The 26,504-nt window shown below is 48.5% G+C and overlaps 1 protein-coding gene across 1 annotated transcript in view; it reads left to right on the top strand.

Annotated features, from left to right (window-relative positions):
• MCMDC2 (minichromosome maintenance domain containing 2) overlaps positions 1-26,504 on the top strand; it is a 2,206,017-nt gene that overhangs the window by 2,001,978 nt on the left and 177,535 nt on the right. Inside the window, exon 12 of the mRNA XM_069621139.1 lies at positions 25,670-25,812. Within this exon, the coding sequence (XP_069477240.1) occupies positions 25,670-25,812 (143 nt within the window). The remainder of the gene's footprint in view (positions 1-25,669; positions 25,813-26,504) is intronic.

Raw genomic sequence — 26,504 nt, forward strand, 5'->3', positions numbered from 1 at the left:
CGTTGAATGTTCCTTTGATTTCCATTTTTGCGCAATTCCCAGTACCCCCGTCATCATTAAGATTACATATACCTTGCATTCTGCTTTCGTGGGCAGTTGGTCCAAAGTTCCTCCCAAGCCCATCATTGTCATACCTCTGTTGCCCCTTCCCTTCACTCCCATGGTTTTCTCTACAGCCTCTTGAATTACCCCCCAGTATGTTTGGATGCGTTGGCATTCCATCCAGATATGTTTCCAGGTTCCCTCCATTCCACATTCCCTCCAACATAAGTTAGGCACTGTGGGATACAGTTTATGGATTTTTACCGGGGTTAGGTGCCATTGTAACTTATGTTTTAACCATATTTCTTGGATTTGAAGAGACCTTGTAAGTTTGGGGATATTGGCCCACAATCGCTTCCAATCTATTTCTTCTGTTAGTTAGTTGGCCTATTGCCCCTCCCCAACTTGCAATGTATCTCCTTTCCTGTGGCTCCTCCCCCTGTTTGGTGTATGACTAGATTTCCCCCACTATGTGTCTTTGTCCACCAAATCTGATGATAGATATTTATCGAAGGATGTCAAGGTTCCCATTGCAGCTTTCTTCAGTGGCAGCTGTAGCAACCAATTTCTTATTTGGGTATATTTAAAGCTTTCCCCTTCTTCCACTCCAAAGTCAGTCTTGCATTGGCTGAAGGATTTAATTTCAGCCCCCCCGAACATATCCCGGATCTAATGACGTCCTCCCTCCTGCTATTTGCTAAACCCCTTGCCGCCCGCGTCCGGAGAAAACTGCGGATTGCCAAAATTGGCATAAATGGGGTCGGTAATGAGGTAATTTGGGCTTGCTTAATTAGTTCATCCCAAGAGTTTCCTCCCACTGAAACTATCTTGCTACAATACATATTTATTGGTGTATCCTCCTTTGGTGTCCATAATACCTCCTCTAAGTTCTCTCCTACTACCGCCTTATCCATTGTCCTCCATATCTTATCCCGATCGTCCCTGAGCCAGTCTCTAATCACTCTTGTTTGAGCTAGGAAGTAAACTTTAAAATCCGCTCCCCCATTCCGCCCCTTTTCCTTGGCATCATCATTACCCTTTTCGCTATTCTCTGCCTTTTATAATTCCAAATGAATCTCCCAGTGTTTTTTTGGATAGCCCGGAAAAAGGAGATATGAACTTGTATTGGTAGGGTCGTAAAATAGTACAGTAGTTGTGGAAGGATGACCATCTTCAAGACGTGGATTCTGTCTATCCATGTTATCGCTAACGTGCCCCAGTCGATCAGATTGTTCTTTATGGCATCTTGCGGAGGCGGGTAGTTTGCCAGAAAAAGCTCCTCCACAGTTTTTGTTAACTTAACTCCTAGATACGTTATGGCCTTCTGAACCCATCTATACGGGAGTGTTTTTTTATGCCCACTTTCTATTTTTCTTGGTGTGTTGAGGTTCAGGATTTCTGATTTGTGGGGGTTTATTATTAGCCCTGCTACTGACTTGAACTGTTGCATCTCTTTCTCCATGGCTTTAAAGGAAACTTCAGGCTCTGTTACCGTTAGTAGCATATGATCCGCAAAGGCAGCGATTTTGTAGTCCCTTCCCTCAAATGGTATCCCCACTATTTCCCCGTTTTTTCTCACTGCGGCCGATAGGGGCTCAAGATTAATTGCATAAAGTAGTGGCGAAACGGGGCATCCCTGTTTTGTGCCCCTCTGTACTCTGATGGCCTCTGATAGTTGGCCATTGATTGCTAGTCGTAATTATGGGGTCTGATAGTTAGCCCTAATCATTGCTAAAAACAAATCCCTGAATCCCATCTTCTTCATAGTAAGGAGCAAAAACTTCCACTCTACACCATTAAAGGCCTTTTCGGCAGCTAAAGCTAAAGGAGGGCAGGAATTTTCTTCTTCTTAGCTTTTTCTATGAGATGCGCTATTCTTCTTGTATTGTCGTTCGTCTGTCTGCCCCTAATGAAACCTGATTGATCTGTGCTAATGATACGTGGCAAGGTTCGGTCTAAATGGTTTGCTAGACCCTTTGTATATATCTTAGCGACGACGTTGATTAAACCAATCGGCCTATACGAGCGCACATAGTCGGGTCTTTGCCCCCTTTTGGGTGTAGGACTACTTTGGCCTCTTCCATGGATGGAGTGATTTTCCCCACTCTCCCAAATTTGTTAAAGAGGGGTACCGGGTATGGTATTACAGTTTCCCTGAATTACCTATATAACTCTGAGGTGAAACCATCCGGACCTGGAGAGTTATTAAGGGATAGTGATGTTATCTTCCGTCTTGATATCTTGTTCCAAAGTAACTCTCTCCTGCTCCATTATTTCTGGTAATACACATTTGTCTATGTATTCCTCTTGTCTTTGCTCCGGTGGATTTTCTGAGCTCTATAGTTCTGTGTAGTATCTACAGAATTCTTCACAAATCTCAGCTGTCTCTGTACTCATATCCCCCCACCGTTTCCAGTTTTATTTTTAACATAGTTTTGGCCTTCTCTTCCCTTCTCAGCATCCTAGCTAGAAGCCTGTCCGATTTGTTTGCTTTAATATAGTATTTTTGTTTAAGGAATAATCAGGACCATTCTGCAGCCCTAGTCTGTATTATTTCCAGTTGGCCCCTTATGGCCCTATATACCTTTCTTATTTCACTGCTCGCTCCCAATACCATCTTGGCCATTACCTTCTTCAGTGTATCTTCCAGGTCTTTTTCAACTAGTCTGGTTTCCCTATCCCTACGGGCTTTGGTAGCAATGATCTTCCCCCTAATCGTAGCCTTGAACGTATCCCACCTCATCTGCATGGATGTGTCTTTACCATTGTTGTCCCCAAAGAAGCCCTCAATCCCCTCCCAAACTCCTCCCTGAGATTGTCATCCTTAAACAGGAATGTGGGGCATCTCCATTTCCACAGTCCTAGGGGTCCTGATCTCCTGCTGATTGTCAGAACCATGAGTTCGCGGTCTGACAAAGTTATTGCCCCCTCTTCTATGTCAGACACTCGACCCGACAGCGCGTGATATGACCATATGTAATCTATCCTAGATGATGAGCAATGAGCATGTGAGAATAACGTGTACCCTTCCTTCTCCCCTTCCCTTTCTCTCCATACGTCTACCAATGCAAGCCTTTCCATTTACTCCACCAGTTTTTTAGAGGGTTTACCCTGCACACCCATGATTTTCCTACTTCTGTCCTTTTCTGGATCCCAAGCCAAGTTAAAGTCCCCCGTCAACAGTATAGGGCCCTTAGCAAATCTTTCTAATCTGGCAAATGATTTTTGGATAAAGCCTTCTTGTCCCGTATTCGGCGCGTAGATAGTAGCTATTGTGTACCCCTCCCCTTTAAATTCAGGGCAAGGTATCTCCCCTGGACGTCACTCTCGAGGTCGGTAACTGTGAGGTCAAGATTGTTATGGAGGGCTATTAAAACCCCACCTTTCTTGATCTTATTGTTGGAATGGTAAAGTTGACGGTAACCCCGTATTCCCATCATATCTCTGTCTCGGCTCTGTACATGGGTCTCTTGTAAAGCTATTATGTCTGGGCCATCCCTCCGTACGTATCTTTCCAATTTCTTCCTTTTTAAGGGAGAATTAATTCAATTAATGTTCAAGGAGAGTATGCTTAACCTTCCTTGTTTATCCATCATCATGTGGGTACACCCTCGACTTTTCTGACACCTCATTGGATCTAGTTCGGACCCTCAGGCCCCTCCCAAATTATGAATTCCCCCCTACCCTTCTTTCCCCCCCACCACTGGGTGTACTCAACCAGCCTCTACCCCCCCCAAAATCACCCTCTAGAGGATTGAGCACCTTAATACCCCAGCTTGTGCTTCTGTGGGTTCTCCCAAACCCATTCCATATTCCACCCCCCGCCATCCCCCGGAACCATCAATGTAGTCCCTATTGTTCGCCCTCCTGAGGCTTGCACTCTGTTTAGCTCCTTATACCTCTTAGTCCGTTTCAGCAGGTTGTGACCTTTGCAGATAGGTTGACCCTCTCCTGCTATTTTCAAAGTGCCGGACCTTTCAGTTTAGGCTGGTATCCCCTCTTCTTACATCTTTTAGGACTCACGGTTGATCACTCTCAAGTCTTGATTTTGTTCTGGCCCATCGCTTGGGGATCCCTTGGACCCTGTTCCTCACCTTAAGTTCCCAGAATTCTAGCACCCTCTACATAGGACGATACCCAATGGTGTTTCCCTGGCCACTCAAAGACCAACCAAAAGGAGAAAGTCCAGCGATATCGAATGTCCTTGTCTTGAAGCACCATCAGGACTGGGGCAATTTTTTCTCCTTTTGGACAAAGTTACCTGGGATAAATCCTGGAAGAGGAGTATGTCTGTTCCTTTGTAGGTTATCTGTTTTGCCTTCCTCGAAGTTAGCAGAATCTTTTCCTTCATTGTATAGTCATGCAGGGCTGCTAGGATGTCCCTTGGCCTTGCCCCTGGCTCTGTTCTTCGCGGCCCCACTATATGGACTCTATCAATTCTTACTTCTGATTGGTCTTTTGCTTCCAAGAGGTCTATGAAAATGCTTTTAGTTGCTGACTCCAGGTCTTTGTCTAGTACCTTCTCGGGCAGGCACTTAATTCGAATGTTCGATCTCCTATATCTGTTTTCTAGGTCTTCTGCCTGCAATTCCAAGTTGTGGGTCACATTTGCCAGTTGTTCCATCAAGTTTTCTGTCCTCCTGCGATCTTCCATCAGTTCTTGGATTGCTCTCTCATTGGTATCCACCCTTTCTTTCATTTTGTTCACATCCCGCTTTATGTCCCGCAAAGCCTCCGCCAAATCTCCTCTGATTTTCTCCATTTGTCTTCAGACCTTGTCTGTGATTTTGTCACCAAAGTCATTAAAATACTGCTTAAGAAGCGACTGCGTCACTGTTTGGTCTTGGCTTTCTTGTGGTTGGGGTCCCCTGTCGTCCGATTGTCCTGGCTTTGCTGCATCGCTTGGGGGAATTGTCGTCTTTAACCCCCACATCTTCTACAGGTTACTCTCTTGGGGCTTCCTTGACCCGTTTGACGATATTGCAGGCTCCTTTCCCTTATTCTTAGACATATTTATTCCCCTCCTGTTCACCTAGTCAGATCCTTCCCACACCGGTAACCAACTCCTTACTGGTAGGCCTTCTCCTCCTCCCCCCATTTCCTTCTGCTGCGTGCGGTATTCTTTTCGGTTTATTTCCCTTATGTTCCTTAAATGGAGTGGGTGGTAGGCACGATCTTGCTCTACGGAGGCCTGATTGGCTTTGTAACGTTTATCTCTCTGTTTATATGCACCGTTCTCCGATTTTCTTTCTGAGTGAGGCCTACTTCTCTTGTTGAGGCAGGATATTACATTTCCTCTCCCTCTGGCCTGTTGCGGACCTCTGTATGCCACTCCAATGTGTGGCTGTGTGTGGGAAAGGGGGGGTGCGGTCCCAATGCGGGCCTACTGATGTCCTGAGGGCCTGCTGCCGACCTCAACTTCAGACAGTCGCTGCTTGCGGCCTTCTACACCCTTATATGGGTTCTCTCCCCTTTTAGCCCCCTCCACTGATGTTCCGGATTGCTCTATTCCCAGGGACGTGCGCCGCTCATCTCCCGGCTCCTGGGGCTGGCCAGGTGTGCCTATACCCCCTGGTTAAGGAACTAGACTTCCTCCTGCCCCCCCCGCAGTCGCTCTGTTAACTCCTGGGTTTCTTCCCCTTCCTTCTGCTTACTGCCAAGTCTTTCTCCGGTGCATGGGGAGGAAAGCTGCTGGAGCTGGAGCTCTCCCTGTGCTTCGCAGGTTCTGGAGTCGTGGCCGCACCCTCTGCAGCTTTTTATCTCGCTGGAATGCCACCGGCTAGGTCCGCACCGCAGGGACCCCGATCCGCTTTCCTCCGCTCTGCCTCTCCAGGACGGGTCAGCCGTCAGGTAACTGTGCGGGTTCTGGTGTCTTCTACGTCACTTTTTTCTACTGTGGGGGAGATTATTTGGTTCTGAGGTTCGGGAGAGCATCGATTACGGTGCTCTCCTATCGGCAGCCATCTTGGAATCTCCAAGTCTTTGATTTTTGACACGGTTCGAGCCCGAACGAGGGAGACCAATTGAGAACACTGTGTTAAAGGGGTCCGAGCCAGAACGAGGGAGATCCGTGGTCCGAGCCCGATTGAGGGAGACCAATTGTAAATAGTGAACCGGAGAACTTGTAAATGTGAAAAACCTGGGAAGAAAGGAACTTTAGTGCTTGTTTGTTACATCAGGCCCTCTGCAATAAAGACACTTTGAATGGTAAAGCGACTTTGGCACATCAGGCCCTAAAACCTATGCTTTCAACTGTATCCTGGTGGCAGAGAAGCCAGAGTGTGTGCGACGTGCTGCTCGTACGTGCTGCCTTATCCCGTGCTGAAAACGCGGTGAAGGGAAGCCAACTGCACAACTATCCTGACATAGTCTTTCTTGAACACTTTTCTTTTGCATACATTGTTATCCCACACTATTTGTATTTAGAAGTAAGGATTGGCAATAGGTTTATTAGTATAGGCCCTTTTATTTTGACAAAGGCTCCACTAGGACTGCGCTATTATTATTTGATGGTCGTAGATTGCTCCTGTATTTAGATTTAGGGTTAGATAGGCATTTAACCAACCCATTGAAGTTCAATAAATACCCTTGAACTGTGATCATTTGTGTCTATCTTCACTGTTTGATACCATGCCTTCCTTACACATGTTACAGGGATCTTACATATAATAGGTAAAGGAGAGCCTACCTGTTCTTGTATTGCAGATACCAAAACTAACACCAAATGTTAGGACTGGACCATCTTGTCTTTTGAGGAATCTAGCCAGGGTAGTATGTGGTACCTAGGATCTGTAGGACTGCTGCTTGCACACGGGTTGCCCTACTTCTTGGGGACTCTGGTTTTGGATCTAGATTGGCTGCCCATTGTGGCTTCTCATTTGGCTTTTCTGTTACCCGCTTAGCCTGCATTACCTGCTCAGAGATAACACTGGGGGCCCCAACCTCTAAAGCAAGCTGGTTTATTAGAATGTATTGAAGCCTGAAGTTGAAGCAAGTGAACATTTGCATCTGCTGTCCCTCCTCTTCATTGCTCTTCTAATAACCTCCTTTCTCAATGGACACCTCGGACATGGACCACCACACCATTTATAGTGCCCCACGGACCTTGTGTTTGGAGTATGTTTTTCCTGTATCAATTGCCTATTGCCTCTTGATTAAGCTATCCCTATCTTTATCTGTTCTATGCACTGCTCTCAAGAGCTGTTTTTGGATGGGAAATGTAGGCCCTCATTATGAGTAACCCGGTCTGGAAGAAAGTGCTGGTAACAACTGTTACCAGCACCTTTTCCTGACCGGTTCACTCCAAGTCTGCCAGTAGGGGCTGTGAATTACCGGCAGGCCTGACCTGCCGGTAGTTCAGGCCCCGATCAACAGAAAATTCACTGAAGCACCGGCACTGTTTTTATTACCGGGATACTGGGAGGCGGAAACGGCAAGCCGAGGTTGCCGGTAGGCTGCCGGTGCTACCAGCGGCCTACCAGCAACCTCGTAATGAGGGCCTCAATCTTTCTTGGAATTAATTTGTTTATTTCCAACCTAGATACAGATCTGCATTTATCTTTTGGAATCCACCTTATCTGATTGTCCTTCACAATTCTTAACTGTTTCTTCTATGAAGAAGTGAGGGGGGAGCACCTGGGTTTCCAGCTTATCAAAATGTTCATAGTTTCATTCGTGTTTCAGCCATGATGTGCTGAGTGTCCGTTACTGGGTAGGTTTCAGCTACTGTCAAAGAGTGCAACACCGGTCTGTCACTGGATCAGTTTGCATATTTTCATTGTTCCTTCATCTCACGGCCGCCACTCAGACTTCTAATTACTAACATATTCTCACATTCAACCCATTTGCCTTTTGTATCAAATGAGTTGGTCCCAATGTGGAAACCCCAAACAAGATACTTTCTTTGGGGTTTTATCTCTTACAATGCCTTCCTTATGTGGCTTACCTACCATTTCTCCTGAGCCAGCACAAACGCACCTTACAAAGTATCCCACTGTCAATCGCATTCTAATACCACATTAATACAAAATGTCAAACTTTCAACCATTTGAACATCGAATTCAGTGACAGAAACCATACCAGCTAGCTCTTCTGTCTCCAATTCCAGAAACATTAAACCTGACCCTACTTGTGGACTTACTTATATTGTAGTCCCAGACAGTTCCCCGAATATACGAGCTATGGAATACATGATCAGAAGGCCAATTCAGTGCACCAGGCAACCCTTTGCAGTGTTTTCTCCTGTCACCACTGACTGACACTGGAATAAAACATGTGACCGAACTGAAACCCCACTACCACGTATTTGTACCTGAAGCTCCCCGAGCATCACGCACCATTATGCACTGGGGTGTGGGTAGGGCTGTCAAAAGATGTGGTGAGGCCCGGGGCAAAACATTTGGTGAGGCCCCCTTACAATTTTTTGCACTCAGCCAGCGGCGACACCTCCGCGAACAGGAGTCTCGAGAAATCTCCCTTTGAGTTTGTGTGCAGGATCCCAAATATGGTTTATTAATACAACTCCAAATCAACTACAGCAAAGTTAGATTTCTCTACTGAAGAAAGGTTTATGCGGACTAACTTTTGTATCATATGCATAAATATATATAGGATGGCATGAGCTCTCCACTCCGCCACCTCCAACTCTCTGAGGGTGAGTCACTTTTCCAAGCAAAGAGTTGAGGGCAGGTCTTTCTTCGGCTGGGGCCTCCCTCTGAAAACAGCCTTCCTGCCTCTCTTAAACTTGAGTAGAACCCTCTCCGGTTCGGGAAGCAACTCAAGACCTGTCTCTTTGCTTCTGCCTTCTCTCTTCCTCTCCCTTGCTGATCACCTGCCTGATCCATGCACTGGTCATCTGGTCAAGCTCTGAATTCGGGCCCAGGTCCCTGCCTGTCCTGTTGCAATCCTGCACTGCCCTGTAGCTCCCCTGCACTTGTGGTCTGTATCGGTAACCCTACAGTCCCTCTCTTGCACTCATTCTCCACCCCTTGGCTGCACTTATGAGTACCCACACTTGCCACCCGTTGGCTGCACTCTTGTTTGTCCTTTGTTCCTGCACTTCTACATCCTACCACACCCTCGGCACTTCTCCCCTCCCCCCTTCCCTGCTGTTGTGCGATCTGAATGAGACAAGGCCTTGCCGCGCCTAGAAACACTTGTGTACAGGCATGTTTGTAAATGCCATATCATATCATTAAGGAGCACACTGCCCCTGTGTGCGCATTAAAACACACATCATACACAGTGACAAATGATGTACAGTGGAGGCTGGTACATTTCTGAATTTAAGAGGCTTAAATGTTTGTGCCAATTAGGCAGGATCAACACAGCACAGTGAGGGAGCCCAAACCAAAACAAACAAGGGTTGCTTGAAGGAGGGTTGTCACTCCCAAGAAAATGTTTGAAACATTGGGTTAAAATTATGCATTTAACAGCACTTTCTTGCATCAATATATGCCAGTGTTACCATGCACGGACTCCCAGCCAGTAAAAATGCCATGCCACAAAGTATGTCCAGGCTGACTGTGTACCATAAGTGTTATTACTGGCTAGATTGGCCTACATTCAATGTGGGCCAAAATTAGCCAAGTAGTATGTTTGCTTTAACCTTGATGCATAGTCCTGTGCATCAAGGGTAAAGCAAAAAGAGCATTGGCAATGCTAACATTTTGGGCATTTGTGTAGGCATGGGAAAGGCACTTCTGTATTGGTACTGTTACTTGCACTAAATTCATGTTAAATCAAGCATTGGTAGAACTCCATGTGTACATTGTTCGAGGGGATTAGTTCCTCCGACGTATTCCATATCTATGACAGGTAATCACCACAGTTGTGCTGCTTTGGAAAATTTTCGGCGTCTGCGTCGATGACGTTGATACGCTGTCCCCGAGGGCCTCTGTCGAGCCGACGTCACCGGATGTTATAAGTAGGATGCACGACACCCGTAGCCTCAGTTCTGTTTTTTCCGCGAACGTGTTTGCTTCGGAGATCTCGGCACGCCTCGGTTCTTCTGAGTTTCTATCGGTTCTTTCGAACTTGTTCTTTGTGAAGATCATCATGTTTTGGTCTTCTTCCACCCCGCGGCTGGGTTTCAAGAAGTGTCGGGACTGCGGTTCCAAGATGTCGCTGATGGACCCGCACAACGCCTGCCTCTGGTGCCTCGGTGAGGACCGCGCCATGTATGACTGTGACGATTGCCAGTCACTTATGTCGAAGGCCTTGCAGGAACGGAAGAAGAAGCTTTCTGTCAGTAGGGTTTCCAAGCCCCGAAAGTCAAAATCCACCGGGCTTCCGCATCGTCGGCGTAGGTCCGGGGGGTCTCGGTCCCGGAGTGGGTCCCGCAATTCCTCTGCCTCTTCGAGGCACTCGCGGAAGCGCCGTCACCGGTCGCCTTCCCCGTCCTTGTCCGAGGACTCCGCCCGTCGGCGGGTTGCTTGTCCCGGCAAGCATTCTACTCCTGCGGAATGGGAGTCATTTCGCAAGACAATGATGGCGACTTTGAATCGCAGGGCTCGGTTCGTCCGCGCCTTTGAGAGAAGCCGGCCGTGACCGTGCTAGAGCCACCACTCACGCCTTCGGGTCCGGTTGGTCGGCGCGATCATCGAGCACCTTCGAGGTCTCGATCGGACAAGGTGGATCGCTCTAGCCATGCCCGTTCCAGGTCCCGGTCCTCGACGCCCTCGAGACCGTCGGAGCCTGTGAGGTCTTCAAAGGAGACCGTCGAGGGACTCTCTTGAGGCTCCGCTTCCGAAGAAGTCATCAACACCATCAGCGCCGAGACCGTCGAAGGACACGCTCGGGGTACCGCTCTCGAGGCCTGTGTCGAAGTCATCAGCGCCATGCTCGACGTCGATTCTTTCGACGCCCTCGACGCCTTTTGTGGAGGCTTTACCGGAGGTACTCCGTGTTTCGGTGGAAACTCCGAAAAGGGCCCTGAAAAAGTCAGTAAGGCCTGTCTTTGAGCCTTTTACTGTGCCCTCTTCCAAGGATTTGTTCCAGCCTCTGGATTATATTTCTGAGGTGGAAGAAGGGTCTTAGGAAGGTTTGGTTCCTGATGAGGTACCTGATGAAATATTGTCTGGTCATAGCCAGATTGAAGACCTGCGTCAGTCGTTGCACGACGCCAGTGGTCTGGACACCTCTCCGGAGGTGGAGTTTGGTAGGCCTGAGCCTGGCACACACGTTGAGTCTTTGTACCGGCGGCTTATGTTGAGGGTGTCAGAGTACTTGGGGTGGTCTGCGCCCCCAGTGGATTTTCTGCAGGATGACCTGACAGATATCCTGGACTTTGGTCCACCAATTGACCCGGTTCTGCCATTCCATATGGCCTTGCAAAGAAGGGTGGCGGCGGCGTGGACTGCTCCGGAGAGTCTTCCGGCAGTGGGAAAGTCATTGCCGAAAAAAATACCGCCCAGCCAGCGGCGACCCCGGCTACTTGTCCGTGCACCCTACTCTGGAGAGTTTGGGGGTGCAGGTGGCTACGGCCCCGGCTAAACAAGTGTCGTTCCCTACCATCCCTCCTGATAGGGACGACAAGCGTTTTGACGGTTGGGCGAAGAAAGTGTTTTCTTCAGGGGGTATGGCTTTGAAAGCAGTCAACTCCGTGTGCGCCTTGTCGCGTTTCACTCATACTCTGTGGAATTGTGCTTCATTAGCGGCTGAACATATCCCCGAAGGGGAGGAACGGGATGGCTTTCTTGCCCTTGTACAGGATGGCAAGGATGCCATGTGTGAAGCCGTTCAGTCGGATCTGGACGTGGCAGACTGTGTCAGCCGGTCCATGGCGGCGAGCACCGTGATGCGCATATTTGCATGGTTGCGGAAGTCGGGGTTTGCTCCTGATGTGCAGGCCCGGCTTCTCAACATGCACTTTGATGATGACCATCTTTTTGGCAGCAAGGCTGACGAGAGTCTTGAGAGATTGCAGACCTCCAAAGCTGCAGCGAAGTCGTTGAGCGCTGCTGTTCGCCAACCTCCGCCTTTTCGTCCTAGGGGACAGCAATGGAGGGGAGGATCCTTTCGATATTACTCATCCTTTGGTGGATCGAGGGGAGCTGCAAGTCAAAGGGGCCACCGTAGGAGTACCAGAGGTGGAAAACAAGGTACTCAAGGTGCCAAGGCCGCTCGGGCAGTTGCCTCTTTGCCCCTCAGGCACTGCCGCTTCAGGTCAGTCATGAGGCCATGCCCCATGGTTCGCCGGTGGGGGGGAAGGCTGGCGCAGCATCTTGTAGAATGGCGTGCCATTACTTCAGATGTGTGGGTGATTGTCATGATGCCTACTCCCGGGAAGCCAGTTCAGGACCAGCGTCCCCGAAAGCAGACATCATGTCCCCAGGAAGGGACCCAGCAACCCCTTATAGGGGCTCTTTGGACATTGTCCTGGCGCCTTTGGCACCAGGCTCATAGAAGGCATCAGTCCTGGCACCATAGGCGCCAGGCTCACTATGGGAGTGCTTGGATGGACTTACCTGATGCAGACCATGCTGCCGGATCCAGACCTCCTTGAGGTCTGAAAGGGACTATTTTACCTATCGGACTATTTTACCACTCGGGCGTGGCTGAGGAAGAATACTTACCTGGAACTACTTTGGGGGCTATTTAAACCACGCCCAGACAGCAGCTCACGCTTCGCGTTGTTCTGCATCTAGCAGCTGGACGCTCACCGTGTCTGCTCCTGCATCCTGGCTCCAGCCACGCCCGCCTGCAACCTGGAAGACCTGAAAAGGAAGGAAAGGAGAGAAAGGTGAATAATTGAACTTTACCTACCTCCATCCGGAGTCCGGAACCATCACTCCGACGATCCTGAGAAAATACATTATTTTTAGAAGCACACGTTGCATCGCTCGCTGCAGTGCCGCGTTCCACTCACCTTCACGAGGCGCCCTCGGGCTCTTCAGCGACCATTGGCACCATCCGTCGCCTTTCAGCGCCTAAGGAGAAAAAGAGACAAAACAAAGGTGAGCGAAGGAACAGATTGAGGAAGACCTGATTCTTCCACCTTAAGACTTACCTGATTATTGTTGGGACAATCTTTCCTCACCTCGGGTCGGCGCCGCTTCTTTGGCACTTCCGTACCCCGGCCCCTAAGGGGAAAAAGACACACGCATTAGTGGGTGAAAGCAAGATCACTAAGGGAACCATCCATCAAAAAGACTCACCAGAGTTTACCTTCGGCGAATCCATTCCTCAACGCGGATTCTTCATCCTGCATCTGAAATAGAGAAAAGGACAACGGACAATTAAGGCTTGAACTTTTGCAACTGAATACTTACGGCCTCATATCGGAAAAGTCAAGCGGAGTTGAATACTCACCAAACCCGAGATCCAGTGAAGTAACTGGAAATCAACGCGCCCCTGCATCGGAAGCAGGATGGAAAGCTCGTCCTTTCAGACTCTAAGGTGAGACTCTACGGGGAATCGCGGAGGGGGTTCGAGGAGTGTGAGAGGGGGAAGGGGGGGAATCCGACACATTATCCAGTAGACAGTTAATCCCCTTTTCCATCTACAGAAGGATTCTTCTACGGGCCAGACAGGCGAGGTTTGGGGGTCCGGTCCAGTCCGTCTTCTGAGTCCTGCGCATCACCTTAGAAGAGGTCATAGCAGTCCAGAACAGGTCGGCGCCTCCGTGGGAATCAGGTGAGCGTTACAGTTATGGAGATTATAGTCCACGGCTACTGTCTTCCCTTTCGGCAGAGGCCTCACGACAATCCACCAGGGAATCTCTCTTTGAAGATTCCGGATCCGCTCCTTGCGCAGGAAATCAAATCCCTGCTGGAGAAAGGCGCCATAGAACTGGTGCCTGTAGCGGAGAGGAACAAGGGATGGTATTCCCCTTATTTTTTGATTTCGAAAAAAGAAGGGGGATTGAGACCCATCATGGACTTGCGTGGTTTGAACAAGCTCCTCAGGAAGGACAAGTTCAAGATGGTTATTCTCTCTCAAGTCCTACAGGCCCTTCAACTTCAGGCTGGTTGGTGTTTCTCGACCTCAAGGACGCTTACTTCAAAGGGATTGTGTCCTCCGATGTATTCCTTATCTTTGATAGATCATCTCTCAGCTTGCTGGCCTCGGAAAAAATATTTCAGTAGAGGGCGCTGCGCGTCGACGTCCCTCGAGCCGATGTCCCTCGACGGCCTCCGTCATGCGTAGACTCGCGCAGCGTACGTTGCTCGGTTCCGTTTTTCCGCGCTTTGTGGGGCCTCGGAATATCGTTGCTCAGTTCTTCAGTCAAATATATCAATATATTCCTCATGAATACCGACTCGTACTCAATGGCTTCCTCTCCCGAACCGACGACTCCACAGTCCGGCTTCAGAAAATGTCGAGACCATTGTTTGGAGTGCGAGGACTGCATGTCCATGACGGCAAAAGCCTTGAAGGAGCGTAAGGGGAAGCTCGAGAGGTAAGGCAGCTAAAACTTCATCGAAAGTTTCCTTGGCGGAGTCGAGACATTCGTCTCCTCGCCATCACAAAAGACATTCTCGCTCTAGGTCTCGAAGCAGTTCCCATCACTCTTCGAGATCTAAGCATTCAAAAAAGAGACGAAGATCCCCTTCCTCGTCTTTGTCTTTTTCCGTTTCCCCAAAAAGGGTCTCCTGCCCCACAAAACATAGCTCTCAGGCTGAGTGGGAGGAATTCAGGAAAAAGATGCTAAGCGTCTTCGAGAAAGCGGCCTCGACTCACTCGAAGACTGCTGAGGGTGATACCCTGGGTGAAAGACCCGAAAAATCAAAAAGCTGCGAGTCGCAGTACCCGGCGAAAGAAGCCACTCGAGAGTGTCACAAATCCTCGAGTAAAGGCAGAGTTGCGTCGTTATCGAAGGGTTATTCGACGCACAGGTCAGTCGAGTCGACGCCGTCTTCGACGTCGACGCCGAGAAAGGATAAACCCACGGCCACCTCACAGCCAGTGGCCATACCTAGAGCCTCGAGCAAGAGAATGTCGTTGCCAGCCTCCCGAATCCCGATACTCTCGAGTTCATCAAGGCCTCTACCACCTTTCTCGACATCTTTTTCGATGGCTTCGATGGCTTCGAAGCCTTTAACGTCCGCGTCGACGATGTCGACGTTTTCTCAGCCAATCATGACAAATTTGGCTCCTTCTGCTCTGCAAACGGCATTTATACCATTTTCAAGACCTGATCACTCCAGGTTCTTATCTTCTATTTATGAAGAAGGGGAGGATTCGGATCTGCAACTCCTGCACCAGAGGAATTTACCTCTGAGGAAGGTAGGTTGAAAGACCTCCATGAAACCCTACAGGAAGCAAGTGGGTTGGACACTTCCCCAGAAGTGGAATTTGCCACACCAGACCCAGGGGAACATGCTGAAACCCCTTATAGAACCTTGATGGCAAGGGTAATAGAGTTTATGGGATTGTCCACACCCTCACCTGCTTTTCAGCAAAACGACCTCACAGACATCTTGGTCAAAGGTCCACAGGAGGATCCTGTGGTGCCATTTCATGCGGCATTACAAAGGAGAATATTGGCAAACTGGGAAACACCTGAGGTAATCCCGGCAGTTTACAAAAAAATGATCAGCTAAATATTGTGTGTCTTCTGCTGACCCTGAATATTTATCCAAACACCCAACTCCGGAGAGTCTGGTTGTTCAGGCAGCTACTTCAGCAGGTAGTAAATCGGATTACCCCACAGGCCAGGGATGATAAGAAATATGACACTATGGCCAAAAGAATCTTTTCCGCATGTAGCATGGCGTTGAAATCCATCAATGCTACTTGTACGCTCGCAAGGTTCAGCCACACACTTTGGGAGTGTGCTTCATCAGCGGCTGACTGCCTCCCGGAGGAAGAAGAAAGGGAAGCGTTTCTCAACATCATTAAGGATGGTAAGGACGCAATGTGCGAATCCCTTCAGACTGGCATCGATTCTGCTGACAGTATCAGCAGGGCCATGGCGGCAAGTACAACAACCAGGAGATTTGCTTGGTTGCGAAAGTCTGGTTTTGGTCAAGATGTGCAAAGCAGACTCTTGAATAAGCCCTTTGACGGCTCTTCTTTGTTTAGTAAGAAGGCGGATGACAGTTTAGAAAAACTACAAACATCAAAGGCAGCAGCAAAATCCTTAGGAGCTGCAATCCGTCAGACACCATATCGCCCCTCAGGAACCTCTTGGAGAGGTAAGTACTTTCGCTTCTATTCCGCATTCGGAAAGGGCAGAGGACAGCCGGTTCAAAGGGGTCAGAAGAAATTCACCTGAGGTGGACGGGGTAAAAACACAAAAGCCGCAGCAGCAGCAGGTGCCTCTTTACCCTCGGCATCTGCATTAGCCGCCTCCAAACCGCTCTGAGGACTCTCTTTACAAAACACCAGTAGGGTGTAGGTTAACTCAACATCTGATGGAATGGCAGGCTGTTACGTCAGATGCTTGGGCATTGGAGACAGTTGCCCAAGGTTACTGCCTGCCTTTTCTACACATCCCTCAAAGTCATCCACCGGGGAACAGCTCTCTGAAAGTTCCAGATCCGCTCCTCTTGCAGGAAATTGTAGACCTGCTAGAGTAAGGTGCCATAGAACCGGTACCTGTAGCGGAGAGGAACAAGGGCTGGTACTCCCCATACTTTCTCATACCGAAGAAAGACAGAGGACTGAGACCTATCTTGGACTTACGAGAATTGAAAAAGTTCCTCAGGAAGGACAAGTTCAAGATGGTAACTCTCTCTCAGATCCTTCAGGCCCTCCAGCTCCAGCACTGGCTGGTATCTCTGGACCTCCAGGATGCTAATTTCCATGTGCCAATCCATCTCAAACAAGGGAAATACCTGAGGTTCGCAATTGGCGGCTCTCATTATCAATTTCGAGTTCTGCCATTTGGGCTGACCTCCGCCCGAGGGTCTTCACCAAGCTAATGTCGGTAGTGGCGGCAAGTCTAAGGAGGGAAGGGATCCACGTCTACCCGTACCTGGACGATTGGCTAATCAGAGCTGTATCTTCGGAACAAGCTCAGATCTAGCTAGATTATGTCTGCCACTTCCTTCACAAACTGGGCTTCTCCCTCAATTTAAAGAAGTCACAGATGATACCATCACAGAGACTCCAGTTCATTGGAGCGGTCCTGGACACTTCCCTGGGAAAAGCCTCGCCACCAGAGGTGAGGGCTCAAGATATTTTGCAGATGGTCACCAAGTTTCAAAATGCCCAAAGTCTCCCAGCCTTCGACTTTTTAAGGTTGCTAGGCCTCATGGCATCCTGCATCTTCCTTGTGCCAGAGGCTCGCCTAAGAATGAGATCTCTTCAGTGGGCACTGAGAACTCAGTGGTCGCAATTCTCAGGGAGAATGACAGACCTCCTTCAGATTTCGGACAATGTGGCTCGAGACCTTCAGTGGTGGGCCTGCCAGAAAAACATCTTGAAGGGGGAACTGTTTTGGCAACCATGGCCGAAGATAACAGTAGTCACAGATGCCTCACTCACGGGGTGGGGAGCCCATACCAACGACTTGACCATCAGCAGTCGTCCAGACTACATATCAACCTGTTAGAGCTAAGAGCAATCAGACTTTCGCTGAAAGCTTTTCCGCCATCTGTACAAGGGAAAAATGTCCTAATAATGACGGACAACACAGTGGCCATGCACTACCTCAACAAAAGAGGAGGAGTAGGATCCCTGCCACTGTGCAATGAGGCAATGCAGCTCTTGTTTTGGGCAATTCAAGAAGGAATCCCATGAGTGGGAACTAACTCAGGAAGTCCTTCAGGAGATCTTCGCCCTTTGGGGAACCCCTCAAGTGGATCTGTTCGCCACCAGTACCAACAGGAAGTGCGATCTGTTTTGTTCAAGGGAATTTCCCCCGAGAGGAGCTCTAGGGGACGCGTTTGTAGTGGACTGGGAGTTTCCACCAGTCCCTGTCATTCCTCAAATGATCAGGAGGTTGAGAAGATTCCAGAGAACCATGATCCTAATTGCCCCAGACTGGGCCAGGAGAACGTGGTACTCGGACCTTCTGGACATGTCCATCTGCCCTCCAATTCGTCTTCCACTCAAGGAGAATCTTCTCTCACAGAAGGGAGGTCAGGTTCTCCATCCAGACATCAGAACCCTCAACCTTCACGCCTGGCTTCTGAAAGGTTGAGATACAAGGATTGGGACCTCCCTGATGACGTCATGGAAGTGCTGCTTTCGGCCAGAAGGCCAGCAACAAAGTCTTTATACCGCTGCCGTTGGAACAGGTTTTGCAGCTGGTGTAGAGAAGAGAATATCGACCCCTTTTCATGTGGTACACCAACGGTGTTATCCTTTCTACTCTACTTGGCAAATTCAGGGCTTCAAGTTGGCACTATCAAGGGCTATCTCGCAGCGCTATCGATCTTCAAGCGCACTGAGGAGGAGCCTTCGTATTTCAAATTACCCTTAGTAATACAATTTCTAAAGGGATTAACTAATGTCTACCCTCCAAGACCTTTCCAGGTTCCTTTATGGGACTTAAATTTAGACTTAAATTTCCTGATGGGTGCTGTTACTCACCGGTGGGATGAGTGCGTGGAACCGGGGAGTATCCAAAACCCAGGAAGTTGCTTGAAGAGCTTTGGGTAGGGCCTCTACCCAAGCCTCCTCTCTGTGAGGGAATAAGACCTTCAAAATGATATGACCACTTGCTGTATTTAACCAGACAAGGGGACTGATCACCCAGAAGGGCGGGGAGAAAGCGCACCGCCACGAACCAGGCTGTAAAGGAAGAATAACAAGTGAGTAACACGAAGATAACAGTTGTCCCTTGTAAGCCTTTACTAACTGATATAATACCTGGGCTTTTTCCCCCCGTAGGATAGAAGAACAGCACAATTCGGGAATCACCTAGGAATATAACAAGACTTAGTATCTAACTGGATTAAACTAAGGCACAATTCAAGAGGTGGACAGGATCTTACCAGTGGAGACTGAATGGAGGATTTGAGTAGCTTAGAACACAACGACAGGGATAAAATAAGAAAAAGGAAATGTTAGTAGGAGGATGCTAATACCCGGGCGGCACGAGAGTCGCACTGGATTCGGGATGGTGCACAGCTGCAGAGCGTCCTTGAGTGCACGGATTAACCAGGGGCTTTCCAAATGTTCCGTTTGAAGCAAAAAGTCTTACCACTGATGAACGAAGGATGATGACAACAACCAGTCGGGATGGCAGATCCAGGGAAGGTAAATGGAAGGCAGGTAAGGTTTGGCGCGATGCAGAACAGCCAGTCGGGATGGCTATTCCTGAGATAGGAAGTCGAAGGCAGGCAAGGTCTGGTACACTAGCGGACAATAACAAAGACAAACTTTTTCTAACGGTGTCCGTGAAGCAAAAAACAGGTTCGGTACACGGGAAGGCAGTTCAATAAGGGTATTCCAAAATAGAGGGTCCAGTAAACAGTCCGAGTCGAATCCGTAAGAACAAGGAGGTTTCAGCAATTGAAGATGGAGCTTCTAAATGCCGGGAGTAGCTGTAAACAGAAGCGGCGCCCTGGCTGTCTCCATGGACTAAATCAGTGAGAGAGGCGGGGCAAGCCAATGCGAGGCTCTACCGGCAAACTACCGTACGGAGCCAGGTTTGCTGGGGAATGTAGTTTTTTGATCCGCTAACTTCCACGGCAGCTGCCATCGTGCACGAAATGGGGCAGCATAATGCCAAATTCTTTTGGGGAGTGCCACAAATCTCCTCTTCATTCTGGTAGTTGCACTAGGAAGTCGAAGTGCTAGAGGAGCAGGTGGCTGGGTTTTGCGCACAGAGGGGGGTGAACGACGACCCATAACAGGTGCTCCTTTCGAATCACTCCACTCTTGTTCGCTAAGATTTCTCACCCTTAAAACTGTCTTATTAGTGGCTTTAACATCTGCTAGAAGGGTGAGCGAATTACAAGCTGTATCTTGTAAACCCACTCATACAATTTTTCATAAAGACAAGGTTGTCCTACAGGTGAAGCCTAATTTCCTCCCAAAGGTGGTTTCTGAATTCCACATCACTCAGAAAATGACTTTACCTTCATTCTATCCGCCTCCCCATCCGGGGAAAGAGGAAGAAAGGCTACATAGGCTGGACCCAAGGCGGGCTTTAAGCTTTTACATCAGCAGACTTGCTAGGATTAGGCAAGCAGACCAACTGTTCGTGGGTTACTTAGGGCACAAGTTGGGATTACCGATAACAAAACAAACCATTTCCAGATGGATTATTTTGGCGATTCTGGAATGTTACAAACTGGCAGGGAAAGAGCCTCCTCAAAATCTTAGGGCTCATTCAACCAGGGGTATCGCAGCCTCCTCGGCCCTCCAAAGAGGGGTTCCGGTTCGAGACATATGTGCGGCTGCCACATGGTCGTCCACACATACCTTCACAAGATTTTACAACCTGGATTCCTCCGATAGTCAAGAGACTAGGTTTGGCAAAGCCGTATTACATTCCGGTTCATTCCTAAAAGGAAACATGGCGTTTTACTCCCACCTCCAATTGCACACCACTGCTATGGGAGTCTATCAAAGATAAGGAATACGTCGGAGGAAACAATCCCTTCGAAGAACAAGTTACTTCTTACCTTGTAATGTTCTTTCGATGGGATGTTCCTCCGACGTATTCCTTATCGCCCCTCGCATCCATCCCCGCAGTAATACTTCCCTTGTGGTTGCAGCTTACGCTCCTTCAAGGTCAATAACCAATTCATGTAAAACGACTGTTAACGTCAAAACGGAACTGAGCAACGGACGCTGCGCAAATCTATTTATACGTATGGTGACGTCGACGCCGATACGGAGGCCGTCGATGGACATCGGCTTGAGGAACGTCGACGCGCAGCACCCTCTATTGAAAAAAAATGTCCAAGGCCAGCAAGCGGGGAGATGATCTATCAAAGATAAGGAATACGTCGGAGGAACATCCCATTGAAAGAACGTTACAAGGTAAGAAGTAACTTGTTCTTTCATGTGCCGATTCATCCCAAGCACAAGAAGTACCTGAGGTTCGCGGTTGGCGACTTGCACTTTCAGTTTTGGGTCCTACCGTTCGGATTGACCTCCGCCCGAGGGTCTTCACCAAGCTCATGGTGGTGGTGGCAGCGTATCTCAGGAAAGGGGGGATTCACGTCTACCCCTACCTGGACAATTGGTTGATCAGGGCGTGCTCTCCCGAGCAAGTCCTGGATCATCTGTCCGTAACCTGCCACTCCCTTCACAGGCTGGGCTTCTCCCTCAATTTGAAGAAGTCCCACTTGATGCCAACCCAGCGGCTCCAGTATATCGGAGCGATGCTCGATACATCCCTGGGGCAGTATTTCCCTCATCACATTCTGCCGATGGTGACCAAGTTTCAACATGCCCAGAGTCTCCCGGCGTTCGAGTTCTTGAGGTTGCTCGGCCTCATGGCATCCTGCATTCTTCTGGTGCCAGAGGCCAGGCTGCGGGTGAGATCTCTGCAGTGGGCTCTCAAGATTCAGTGGTCACAATCCTCCGGCAGTATGTCGGACCCTGTTCAGGTGCCGCCCTCGGTAGCCCAGGATCTTCTGTGGTGTGCCGTCAAAGGCAATCTGATGAAGGGGGCTCCATTTTGGCTACCCTGGCAGAGGTGATGATCGTGATGGACGCATCCCTCACGGGATGGGGAGCTCATGCCAACAAGCTGACAGTCAGCGGTCGTTGGTCTCCGTCAGAGTCCAGACTCCATATCAATCTGTTGGAGCTGAGGGCCGTCAGGCTTGCCCTGAAGGCTTTTCTGCCGACTGTGCGAGGGAAGAATGTCCTGATTCTGACGGACAACACAGTGGCCATGCACTACCTCAACAAAAAGGGGGGGGGCAGGGTCACTTCCTCTGTGCAGAGAGGCGATGCAGCTCTGGTTCTGGGCCATCCAGCAGGAAATTTCGATCTCGGCAGTTCACCTGGCCGGAGACGAAAACGAGATGGCGGACGCTCTGAGCAGGCAGAGCACCATCTCTCACGAGTGGGAGTTGGCTCAGGAGATTCTCCTGGAGATCTTCGCCCTTTGGGGGACCCCACAAGTGGATCTTTTCGCCACCAGTGTCAACTGGAAGTGCGAAAGGTTCTGCTCGCGGGAATTTCCACCAAGAGGAGCCTTAGGGGACCCGTTCGTGATGGAGTGGTCCTTCCCACTGCTGTACGGGTTTCCTCCAGTCCCCGTCATTCCGCAAGTGCTGCGGAGGTTACGGAGGTTCGGGTTCCGGATGATCCTCATTGCTACGGCATGGGCCCGGAGAACGTGGTACCCGGACCTTCTCGACTTGTGCATCTGCCCTCCACGCCGTCTTCCCTACTGGGACGATCTGCTCTCATGTGAGGGGGTTCAGGTTCTCCATCCAGAGGTCAGATCTCTCATCCTTCACGCTTGGCTTCTGAAAGGTTGAGGTATAAGTATTGGGGCCTCCCTGAAGACGTGATGAAGGTGTTGCTTTCGGCCCGGCGACCTGCAAAGTCCCTGTACTGTTGCCATTGGAGAAAGTTCTGCGACTGGTGCAGGGTTCAGAATGTGGATCCTTTTTCATGTGACATTCTTGTGGTTCTGTCTTTTTTGCTTTCCTTAGCCCACAAGGGCCTGCAAGTGGGTACCATTAAAGGTTACCTGGAGGCGCTGTCCATATTTAAGCGCTTGTCTGAGGAGTGTCCTTTTTTTTAAAATTCCTTTAATTTCTCAGTTTCTGAAAGGGCTTACTAATGTGTTCCCACCGTCACCTTTCCAGGTGCCCGGTTGGGATTTGAACCTGGTTCTAAAATTCCTGATGGGTGCTCCATTTGAGCCTTTACATTCTTGTCCTTTGAGTCTTTTAACCCTTAAAACTGTATTTTTAGTTGTGGTTGCTTCCGCTCGCAGAGTGAGTGAGTTGCAGGCACTTTCTGTTAACCACCCATCACAGTGTTTCATAAGGGCATGGTTGCCCTTAGGGTTCGTCGTCCTTTTATTCCGAAAGTTGTTTTGGAATTTCATTTAAGCCAGAATGTCGTTCTTTCGGCATTCTTTCCTGCTCCGCATCCTGGTAAGGACGAGGAGAGGCTCCATAGGTAGGATCCTAGGAGAGCTTTAAGTTTCTACATTTCACGCATGTCCCGGGTCAGAGTGGACGATTGGCTCTTTATTGGATACGCTGGAAGGCTTTTGGGACAAGCTGTTACTAAGCAGACTTTGTCTAGATAGATTATATTGGCAATTTCTGAATGTTACCGCTTGGCGGGTAAGGACCCTCCGGTAGGCTTACGGGCCCATTCTACTAGGGGTGTGGCTGCCTCTACTGCCCTGCAGATGGGTGTTCCCATTCGTAACATCTGTGAAGCAGCCACATGGGGTTCGGTCCATACATTTGTAAGACACTATTCCCTAGATTCTATCCATGGGGAGTATTTTGCCTTTGGCAAGGCAGTCCTCTATTCTGCGATTTAATTGGGCATTCTAAATTTCTAAATTCTTTTCCCTCCTCCGTACGTTGGTACTGCTTTGGGAGTCTGTCATAGATATGGAATACGTCGGAGGAACCAATCCCCTCGAAGAACAAGTTACTCTCATACCTGGTAACGTTCTTTCGATGGGATGTTCCAACGACCAGTTCCATATCGTACCCTCCCAGCCTGCCCCGCTATAGAATTTCTTATGCTTTTGCAGCTTACGTTTCCGCAAGGCTTTCTGTCGTCAAGCTGGCAGAAGATTGGTGCCACACATTCTGGGGAAAAAACTACAACTGAGGCTACGGGCGTCGTGCGTCCTACTTATAACATCCGGTGACGTCGGCTCGACGGAGGCCCTCGAGGACAGCGTATCGACATCATCGACGCAGGAAATTTTCCGAAGCAGCACAGCTGTGGTGATTACCTGTCATAGATATGGAATACGTCGTCAGAACATCCCATCAAAAGAACGTTACCAGGTAAGAGAGTAACTTGTTCTTCTCATGACAGGGGGGGAGGGTTTTATGCGTTGCATTCACCCTGCACATCCATATGTATTTGAGATTTCACCTTCATTGAGAAGAGGGCCCAGCGGAATGACACACATACTAAGGATCTTTTAGGTACATATGCATAGAATATTGTGTGTCAAAAATGTATTGAAAGAACGGACATTCGTCAAGAAGTGTAAAGTCGTGCTGGATAGCCTCAAGGTGGATAGTAGAAATAACATGATTGCTAGTTAAAAACCAGAGTGTGTCTAGTGCCCTTTTAACGCTGCAACCGAGTAATGTTTAGGGTGACCAGACGTCCGGGGAAATCACCTCCCGTCCGTCCGGGGTTTGCATGGTTGGGTGGCTACAGTAATTAAAATCTTCATTATTTTTCAAAACGCTTACAGAAAGTTGGAGGTTTGGCTCAAACCCCCAACCTTTCAGGTACATGTCACAGCACTTACTGACTGTGCCACAGAGACTAGCTTGTAAATGATTGTACAGCAAGCCATGTAATATCAATCAGAGCTAATGCTTGTTTTGAATTAACATGCCAAGATTCACAGACAAAACTGCACAAATGAGATCATATACAGTTTATAGAAAGGAGAAGTGCTAGAAATATAGTTGGGTGGTGGTTGTGGGAGCGTTTTGGGGGAGGGGCGGTAATTGGTGGGCTGCGATGTGGTAGTCCCTCTTTTATGTTGTTGGTCGTCCCGGTTTTTCATTTTGGAAATCTGGTCACCCTATGTTCCACCTTCCTTATGTGCGTTTGTCCTGTTGAGGTAATACTGCCCCAGCTCTTGTGAGCAGTTTAGCGTGGAAAACAGCACTTTCATGTGCCTTATGCTTCTGTCCAAACTGCTGCTTTATTATTTTGTAATGTCACGTTTGTGGGGCCAGAGAATGGACATCTGATTGTTTTTACGATGTGATGCAAATTAAACCACGTCACTTGAGCGGTACGTGCAGCCTTCTCCTTGGGAGAGGGGGCCGCGAGGCTACACGCAAGCACGAGGCCGGGGCAGTTTGCCCCCCCCTGCACCCTCCTCGTGACGGCCATGGGTGTGGGGAGCATGGCTGGAAGAGCCTCATTCTGCAAGCCCAACTAAAGCGCCACTTTGCCTTTCTGGATTCCAAAATTATAAAATTAAAATAAAGGGCATCCCATTTTCCAGAATTCAATTTTCAGTGAAGACAATAACACAAGTCAAAATGTTGATTCCTGCGCATAGGGTTGATTGAGGGAGCAGGGCCATGCCAGTTTAGTACTAGTATGTGGAAGATAGTCTTATTCAGTCAATACAAATAAACTAAATGCCCTATCTTGTAAAAAATAAAAAAATAATTTTTTTATCCAGGCCTGCGACATGACCACATCACTTTCTTTGATTACGTCATAACGTCTGATTGTATAATATCTATTGTGATATAATTTACTAGACAGCCCCTTTAAATAATTTCATAATCGCTGACCAACTATTTCTCGACATTGTTATTCGTTTCCTTCCTCTCTTAGAAACTATGTGCACTTGTGGATTATACATGATAGAAACCGATTTATTTAATCCTGGTGTGAAAATGTATTTTTATGTCAATCCAACTTTGAGAAAAAGTGTATTTATTTAATCCTGGTGTGAAAATGTATGCCAATCCAAATTTGAGAAAAAGTGTAACAACCCAAGTTACAATTGTGCTTCTGATGTTTTGAGTCTTCTACTGTTTCAATATATATGTTTTTATTATCTATTATCACCTAGTATATTGGTTTTGCCAAAAATCTGCATGTTGAACTATGCCCAGAAGCTGAACGGTTGATTCACGGTTATTACTTGGCAAGTCGAAGAGTTAGAACAGATTCTATGCATGGAACAAAATTATCTACTTCCGCACTAAGAAACCTGTAAGTTCCTTTCCTTTTTTCATGTCTATCTTTATTGTTGCCCATTACATACCAAATTTTTTTTTCATAATTAACACTGTATGACTTGTAACTAGCAGGTGCTGTGGAGCCCTTAGGAAAATTATAGGGTGGTTTTCTGATATATCGCCTTACCGTGCACCCTGAGTGAAGTCAGAACGGAATATGTAAGTGCTTGGAACCCTAATAAGCAGGTTGCTCCTCACCACTGTTGCCACTATCACGGCTGTTTCCCACAGTGTCAACTTATTTGTGGTTAAAGCTTGACTCGCACAGGCTCATTGTAGTTGTAGTTATAAATACCAATCAACATAACACAAAATGACATAACATACTAGTTGTGTCTTGAAATTAGCCACATGTTTAAGTGCTTCTTTGGGGGTCATTACAAGTTTGGCAGAGCAGTAAAAGTGCTGGTAAAAATGCTGGTAAATCAGTTTCTGGCACCTTTACTACCCTTTGTGTGAAAAAAGGGGGTATATGTGGCCCTCTTTTTTGATGAGGGGGGCCTGTGTCATGAGAGGTAATAACAGTTTAAGAAAATCACAGCTCTCCTGAGCGGTCCCACGTATATACGAGAGAGACACCGAGCGGGAACTAGAGACTTTTCATTGCACACAAAGTACAAACGTAGTCATCCCTCACGGTGGTGTCCCCACACACACCGGGTCGGC

Source organism: Ambystoma mexicanum, chromosome 5q, assembly GCF_040938575.1.
Source record: "Ambystoma mexicanum isolate Mex_15411 chromosome 5q, UKY_AmexF1_1, whole genome shotgun sequence".
Classification (NCBI taxonomy): Eukaryota; Metazoa; Chordata; class Amphibia; order Caudata; family Ambystomatidae; genus Ambystoma; species Ambystoma mexicanum.